Raw genomic sequence first — 8294 nt, 5'->3', positions numbered from 1 at the left:
ACAAGCTTCTTATTAGTTTGGCTTTTTAGGGCTGAATTGACGGTTGGACCACCAAAGCTTTTTATATTAAAATTAATTAATTAAAAACACATACCTAACAATGAAATTAATTCACAAATGTTGTGTAATAGATTGCGTGGCTGAAACATGATTCTTGTATAAAATAATTTTAAATTTGATTTTTATCAATACTCTTGCCTATTAAAAGCAAAATTTTTCGTCCCAAATATTTTTGTCAATATCATCTCGATTGAGTTTGTCACACAGTTTTCTTGTATCGTTTCGAATGTTTATCCATTGGACACTCTTCAAGTAGTGATGGTAGGTTTTCTTGTCAATAATAAAAAAGGAGAAATTAATAGAGGTATAGGATGATGGGAAATGGAAAGTGTGAATTGAAACCCTTTTGTGCGCATGAAGACTAGGGTATGACTAGTGAGCTGATTGCGTAACTTGCGATTCACTTTTGCAGTGACTTTAGGGGTTAGTTCATGTAAATTTAAGATTAGTCTGACAAAACTGGAATCATTTAAGTATATATATATTAAAAATGAAATTAATTAATAATAAACTAATAAAAGAGGAAAGAAGGGGAGGAGAGTAGGGGGGAGGGGCAGGGACTGAAATTAAAATAAAAAAAGAAGAAGAAAGAAATGATAGACAGGCCCAACCAGCTATTGGTTTTATGTGGTCAAAAAGCACAGCAACAAAGCAAAAACTAATGTTGTGAGATTAAAGAAAGCAAGAGGGAGGGAGGGGGGGGCATGATTCCTTTGATTCTTGACTTCATCAAAACCTAATCTCAATCTTAACAAAAAGGATCGAATGAACCAAAAACATCTATCTGCCATTATATTATTTTACTAAGCACGTACTTGCCCTATCAAATACTTAATAATTGCGGCTTATACATAAACTAATCCACATAAATAGAAAGGTTAGTCTCCCCTTATTTTAATCCACAATGACGACCCAGATGACGCAATCAATCACCATTTTAAATCCATTTTATCATTCAACTTGTCCACCATATCATAATGGGTTGGATAATCAATGCCTCATTTCATTTCTTGATTATCATTCTTGATTAGATTAAGCACATGCTGATTAGGATACACCAAGTTCCATTCAGATATTTTTGGGCATTTCGACCCTGTACTAGATTATTCTTTCTTTTTTTACTAAAATGGATCCTTCGGAGTTGGCAAGGTGGCTTTTCAGTTCTGCCTGCGCTGCGACACTTTTAACGTTGGATGAATAAATTTTTAATATTATTATTATATGTTTTCCGATCCATAGTAAAACAGAAATGAATGGGGTTGACAAGGACATTAAATTTTTACCTTTGTTAACCACAAAGAAATAAAATAAAAATAAAAATTCAGCATAGGTTAAGTCCCTCTCGAAATAATAGCCATGTCTGACTGCTTTTAGCGATGAGAACTGATTCAAAGGTCAGACGACGATGGAGACAATTCATCACCATCTGGTGATACTTCCCAGAAACAATCACTTTGATCACCTTTCAGCCTAATTTAGGTTAACCTTTTACATTTTAAGCAACACACATTATTCATTCCCCCCACTCTCCATAATGCGTGCTCGATGTTAGACCAAACCTTGAATGTTTAAATCGATTATGTTATTGTTCATCTGCACTCAAGACGTGATTGTCTGAGGTTAGACGAAACTTTGAAAAGTCAAACCCAACATTTTACTGTTTGTGTGCATTCAAGACGTGAGTGTTTGATGTTAGACAAAGCCTTGAAGGTTCAAATCGATTATTTTACTGTTCGTGTGCATTCTATATGTGAGTGCTTGAAGTTAGACGAAACCTTGAAAGGTCAACCTAGACCAGCGTTTTACTGTTCGTGTGCAACATAAATGCTTGAGGTAGACAGAGCTTTTAAAGGTCAAATCTAGAATTTTACCGTACATTTGCACTCAAGACGCTAGTGCTTGAGATTAGACAAAGCCTTAAAGGGTCAAGCTCAACATTGTACTGTTTGTGCTCAACATGAATGCTTGAGGTTAGACAGAGCCTTGAAAGGTCAAATCCAGAATTTTACCGTACATCTGCACTCAAGACGCTAGTGCTTGAGATTAGACAAAGCCTTAAAACGTCAAGCTCAACATTTTACTACTATATTCAAGACATAAATTTTACACAGAAAAATCAAATTCAGCATCATGGTGTCGGTGTACATTTAAAATAAAAGAAAGCTTTGGTACCTTTTAACATTGGGGCAAAAAGAGGAAGACAGCATGTTAAAGTAACGAAAACCAAAGTGGTGGTACTTGTGGTAACATGATCCAGTGGCGCACGTTAAGCGGGTAGTGTTTCATAGGCCGGCAAAACAATGTATATAGGGGATGTCTACTTTGGTGACATAACTGATACATACCATTTATGTGTATATATGGGAAATTTATAATTTTTATGGGAACTTGATATGGGGGTAAAATAGATATTAATTTAATTCCAAAGAGTTGGAAAATTGCCAAAAATTTTTCCAACCCGGCCATTCTCCTGGTTCCAATGAAGAACCATGATTTTAATTTATATACTAGTAGTGGTGGCAGTACATTCTCAGATAACATCAATTCCTTGAGGTTTTCAAGGTTACAATAAAGACAATAATATAATGTATCCTTAAAAATGTAATTGGATGGGATCATATTCAAGGAGGTCTCATGAAAGAGTAGTGGAAACCATTATTTTTGTGAGGCCAATTCTGAGGTCTTAAGGTCTGCTGAGGGAATCCTGATGATGCTGCAGCAGTTGTTGCAAATAGCTGAGGGGGAGGGGGGTTTGAGGGGTGCCATTGCGGAGGAATAACGTGGTTGCTGCTCGTTGTGGTCGTCGAGAGCGATAGGTCCCCGACGCCCCCCCATCCAATTCGGCCCCCGCTGTTACTGCTGCTCGGAAACTGGATTATATGTTGGAGGTAAGACATACAGGCATGAATGTATGCAAACATGTGGGAATATAAAGTGCTTACTTGATAGCTCGGTGAGCTGAAGTGCGGCGAAAACATTTGCAACATGTGGGATTCGCCGCCCGGTTTCACAAAATGACCATATGTAGTGTGGATTTTATCATTGCTAGCAGGCGAATGGAGGTGCGTTCGGCTCAGGAGCTGCATTGCTTCTGCCTCGTTGTACCCCTCCCTCCTTCGGTCAGCTGGAATCGCCTGCTGCTTCAAACCAAAAACCGAGGATTTAGCTAGTCTAACACATGGCTTTATAAATCCATATATTCTCTCTTATATTTTCAATGTGGGACTCTTAACACACCTTATTAGATACTACTCCTGGCTGCCTCCAGTCCATCTCAAACTGCATTGCAGACGAGTTGTGACCCACATTTTCTTCGCCCACTTCTCGCCCCCCTTGCTTCGAGCTCGAGCTCCCCAGGCTCAAATCGAGATTGTGATCATCACCTGCATTCTCACAAGTCTCTGCAAAAAATCCATGAACCTTATTAATTGCCCCGGCCTGCTACACACCAGAAGCAATCAATTCGACCTCGTTCTCTTACCAGTAGCGGAACTAAGTTCATTCTCATATATACTGGGATCAAAATTTGTAACTGCATCCTTGCCATTGCATTTTATGGCAGCTTTATCATAAGCCCTAATTCAATCCAAACAGAAAAGTTAAAATAAAATAAAAATTTAGCCCCCAAAATATTGTGATCTGATCTACATATCTAAAACCATTTCAAGTTGAGACAGCCCAATCTAATTAGAGTATCTAAAGGAGAAAGTCAGAATTACCTGGCAGCTTCAATTTCAGTATCAAAGAGACCCAGATAAACATACCTGTTTTAGTAAAAAAAGAAAGGGGGTAGGGGGGGAGAGAAGAAAAAAAAAATATCAAGAATTGATAATAATAATAAAAAAAAGTTTTATATTCCTTATAAAGCTAGGTAGGAAGAAAAAGAAGAATAAAAATGAAGATAAGAAGAATAAAAGATTTTTTTTGTTTTTGCTCACTTTTTTCCCAGGAATTGGCCCATTCTAGCCTCCCATCTACCGCATTTATGCAAAGTGACGCCTCTATACTTGGAACTCCCCCTCGGAAAGCCGGTGCTTTGTCGCCGGAGAACATGGACGAATTCTTCCTTGGTTAAATTGCTCATCTGCACCTCCGCCCATTAAATCTTGTTTTTTTTCATCATAACAGTACAGTACAGTTTATATATAATGATAATATTCGATTTCCACGGTGAAAGTTATACTGAAAGGCAATCAAAGACTGTTGGAAATTAAAGAAGACACTGTAGGGGATAAGGTTAAGGTTGTGAAAAACAAAAGTACTCCATCCAATGGCCTACCTGTTTTAAGTCGTCTTCGTAATCTTCAAGGCTGAAATTTATGTCGGCTTCCACTCCCCGGAACTTGATTGCTGCCCTATCGTATGCACTGACAACACATTTCTAAACTTTTCAAAATTTTTTATTTTTGAGTTTTGGTTTTGTTATCGCGAAATTTGAAGAGATTAATTATATTACCGAGCAGCTGCATGTGCTGTGTCGAATCCGCCTGCACATATTATTGTTTGTGTTAAGGAAATTGTGTTTTTTTAAGGATGTGGGATTGAGTTTAAGGAAAATATAGTACCTAGGTAGACTTGTTTGCCGCAGTCCCTGGATTTTTTTGCAGGAATGAAGATGGTTAGTGGAATGGGATGGGGAAAGGGAGAAGAAGAAAGGGGAAAGAGTTATGGTGAGGAACTGACCATATGTGGGACTCCCACCGTCCGGTTCGCCGGTAAAATGTGACGCCGCGGTATTGGGAGCTTCTAGACCGGGGGCCGCGGCGGCTCTTTTTCATGGGCTGCTGGGAGACCTCCGTCGGCTTCTCCGCGGCGGCGCTGCCGGCGTGCGGTTCCGACTGGCAGAATTTAACGCCGACCCAGTGAGCCCTCGGCAAGTAAATGGATCCGTCTCCGTCGCCGGCGCCGGCCAACATTTCCGACTCATCCACGGGGAAGAACTGCCGCGTCACCGGCGACGAGCAGTTGTCGTCTTTGGGACCCGCCGCCACCGAAAACCCGAAAATTTTACCCGCCGCCGCCGCCGCTTTCTTTTTCTTGTTCTTTCCTCCGTCGTCGTCTTCCTCCTCCTCCTCCGAAGCATCCTCCACAACCACTGCCGACGAGCTTGAATTCGAGACGGATCCGACCCGTTTCCCCTTGTCATCATCCCCGTCCACCGGCGACGAGCACCCATCTTCCGATTCGTCGTCGCCTCTCTGATCCGGCGAATCGTTTAGATCCCACATTTCTCCACTCCTTTCCATAAACCCACTCAGCTCCAACAACCAAAACTATAATAAAAGCCAAAATTTTGGGGATTTCCAAGCTTTAGCTATGGCTATAGCTTTTTCTCAGAGTTTCATACTTATGTGTATGCGTCTGTATGTGTGCGCCTACATGCGTGTATACATATATATACACACATATTCTCTCTGACTCTGCGCTTCTCTAATTAAATAGATATAAGTAAAAGGAAAATAAAATAATGGGGAAAACGAAGGTTTGTGCTGAGGATTCAAAGAACATGAAACCTACGACTTATAGAGAAGCTCAAGTTTGTTGTAAAAAGTTAGTTGAGAGAGAGAGAGAGAGAGCGAGTGAGAAGTTATGATTGATGGATAGATACGTTCCACTATTAAGTATCCCGGCAGTAATAGTAATATTAGTAATAGTACTAAGTAAAAGTATTACACTACATTTATCTCACCTCCTTTATATCTATCCCTCTCTTACCTTGCCCAATGCTGCATATTCACAAGTTCATTCCCACTCCTCCTAAGTCCTACCCTGGTTTAGGGAGTTTGAGTAGTTTAAATATGATGTTATAGATATAAGTATAAATGTATTATTTTATTTTATTGAATATTAATATCAATGCAATATATGAAAAGACATTTTGAATTGAAGAGTGACATGAGCTGTTTGGTTGAATGTAGTTGTAATTAAATTACAGTATAATCCTTTAGCCACTCAAATTACAGTGTTTGGTTGGAAGAAATTGTAATTCCATCATTTTGAGGTGTTTGGTAAATGACGGTTAGCTGTTAAGTGATAGTTAATAGTTGTTTGTGTTAGCTGATTTGGGCAGTTGATTATAGAAAAGTGTTTGGTAAATTAGTTGTTTATAATTATCTTATTACAGGTAAAATGACATTTAAGGGTTTAAGCTTTAAATATAAATTTAAAAATAATTTATATTTATAAATTGTTATTATTATTTTTTTGAAAACAAATTGTTGTTATTATTATTACTTATTTTTTGTGTTATTAAGGGTGTGTTTGGTTGGTGGGGTTAGGCATAAGGAATGGGTATGGAAGTGATTGCTTGTGTTTGGTTGATAGGTTTTGTAAATGCTACTATGGGTTTGGAATACCCCATTAATGAGAAAACCCATACCCTTATTAAATAAGGGTTTTATCTCCCTTCCTCCTTTCTTCCCCAACTATTAATAATCATACCCATTCCACCCAACTACCAAACATGATAAATATTTTCACCAAAACCCATTACCATTACCAAGTATTTGACACCCATTCCGATTCCGATTCCCATGTGCGAACCAAACGCATCCTAAGAATAACGTTATAAAAATAAAACAAGTTAATAATAATTAAAATAAAAATAAAATAAGCATAAAGTAGTTAATAATAATTAAACATACCAATTAATACAATGTAAAAAAAAAAGTAACTCATAATACTCTAGAAACAACGTCTAGCTACTACCAACTATGTTATTGTGAATAATTGTCATCTCTCGGATTCTCATATCATCTCCACTTGGTGTAAAATTAGTTTCAACATCTTGAAAAATATCAGGAGGTATGAACTCTGGATCTTGATCAATGATTCTAAAATCTGGTCACCAATTGTGCATTTCCTAATGTAGTTGTGCAATGGGAAACATGAGCAAATTATTCTATTTTGATCAATTGATGAATATATTGACATTTTTTGTAATATCTTCCATTGAACCTTAAGAACACCAAAAGCTCTCTCAATGCAACTTCTTAGAGAAGAATGTGCTTTATTAAATATTTCTCGAGATCCTCTTGAATTTGCACCACGAAACTTTGACTGATGGTATCTTGTCTTAGAATAAGGCGTCATATATCATTTTCTTTCTGGGAAGCCTTTATCTACCAAATGATACTTGCCTAAAATGTATAAAAAGTTATATATTAAAATTATATTTAATCATATGATAAATTATATTTAATCATATGATAGAATGTCCTTGAACTTGAGATCTTTTTTCACAAGTATGTCTCTTGACAAACAATTCATGGCATTCAACACTTCTTTACAAATTCTATTCACAGTTTCACCAAAATGTTAAAAACGTTCTTGAGTATCTCTATAAGAAGCACCCTTACTGCAAGTAATCATTTTTGAATCCCTTGTTGTTTAAGTCTCAAAACAAATATATCATCTACTTTCAAAAATACTAAAAAGTATTCATTTATTTTTATATTGTCATTACAGATATTAACACACTGTACTACTAAACTTATTTGTTATTGAGCACATATGGTAGTAGATCAGAGCATACCAGAGCTAGGATCAGAGCAATTAGTTGTGATTCTATTAACTGTTCAATTTTTTTTTTGTTTTTTTTTGAGATAAATGCTTTTTAGGTAGCATTATAAAAAAAAATTAAAAAAATCTTTACTATTAATAAAAACAAAATCCTCAATTTTAACTTCCCGCCCAAAACACTCTTAGGGTGTGTTTGGAAACCCGGAAAATGATTTCTGGAAATCATTTTCCGGATTTTTGGTGTTTGAGAGAGGCAAGGAAAATATGGTCAAAGGAAAATACCACTTGTGTCAATGGAAAATGAGCCCCATTTGAAGGAAAATGACTTCCCCCAAAAAAGGGGGAAGTCATTTTCCAGCCTCGCCTCTCGCTCCGCCTCACTGTCGTCTTCATCTCTCGCTCCTCTAGACTCCGCCTCTCACTGTCGTCTTCATCTACTCTCCCTCCTTTTGGCTCAGCTGCTCTTCTTCTTCTTGCCATCTTCCTCCATCAAGGTACTTTTCTTTTTTCTCTTTTTTTCACTTGTAATTTGTATGTGTTATTTTCTCAGATCTGAAACATTTATCTATTTCTGAGCAAAAATGAGAGGGATTTTGCAACCAATCCGTCGGACTGGCTTGTGCAACCAGTCCACGGACTGGTTTCGCAAACCAGTCCCTGGGAATGGTTTCTCGCAAACCAGTCTACCCACTGGTTTCCAGTGGGTAGATTGG

At 37.6% G+C, this 8294-nt stretch overlaps 1 protein-coding gene across 3 annotated transcripts; it reads right to left on the bottom strand.

Moving 5' to 3' along the window:
- Nucleotides 1–2454: 2454 nt before the first annotated feature.
- Nucleotides 2455–5641, bottom strand: LOC116014078 (AP2-like ethylene-responsive transcription factor TOE3). 3 transcript variants are annotated; one of them, XM_031254068.1, is made up of 10 exons: nt 4744–5641; nt 4626–4651; nt 4517–4547; nt 4340–4427; nt 3999–4144; nt 3780–3824; nt 3542–3636; nt 3298–3461; nt 3003–3194; nt 2455–2930 (listed from the first exon to the last, which is right to left on the bottom strand). In XM_031254068.1, exons 1-10 carry the CDS (start codon nt 5304–5306, stop codon nt 2682–2684), a joined length of 1599 nt encoding a protein of 532 aa, XP_031109928.1. In that variant the 5' UTR covers nt 5307–5641; the 3' UTR covers nt 2455–2681. The 3 variants fall into 3 exon arrangements, with proteins under 3 accessions (XP_031109928.1, XP_031109926.1, XP_031109927.1); XM_031254066.1 differs by having other exon boundaries at nt 3003–3200; nt 4744–5640; XM_031254067.1 differs by having other exon boundaries at nt 3003–3197; nt 4744–5639.
- Nucleotides 5642–8294: the final 2653 nt, after the last annotated feature.

Source organism: Ipomoea triloba, chromosome 3 (assembly GCF_003576645.1).
Source record: "Ipomoea triloba cultivar NCNSP0323 chromosome 3, ASM357664v1".
Classification (NCBI taxonomy): Eukaryota; Viridiplantae; Streptophyta; class Magnoliopsida; order Solanales; family Convolvulaceae; genus Ipomoea; species Ipomoea triloba.
Note: the sequence above shows the minus strand (reverse complement) of the source record. Positions and strands in the feature narration are given on the sequence as shown.

Coding starts and splice junctions, on each gene's coding strand:
- LOC116014078 (XM_031254066.1), bottom strand. CDS start 5,306: ATGGAAAGGAGTGGAGAAATGTGGGATCTAAACGATTCGCCGGATCAG. Junction 3,462..3,541: donor TGAACTTAGTTCCGCTACTG/GTAAGAGAACGA, acceptor GATTTTTTGCAG/AGACTTGTGAGAATGCAGGT. Junction 3,201..3,297: donor CAGGAGTAGTATCTAATAAG/GTGTGTTAAGAG, acceptor TTTGGTTTGAAG/CAGCAGGCGATTCCAGCTGA.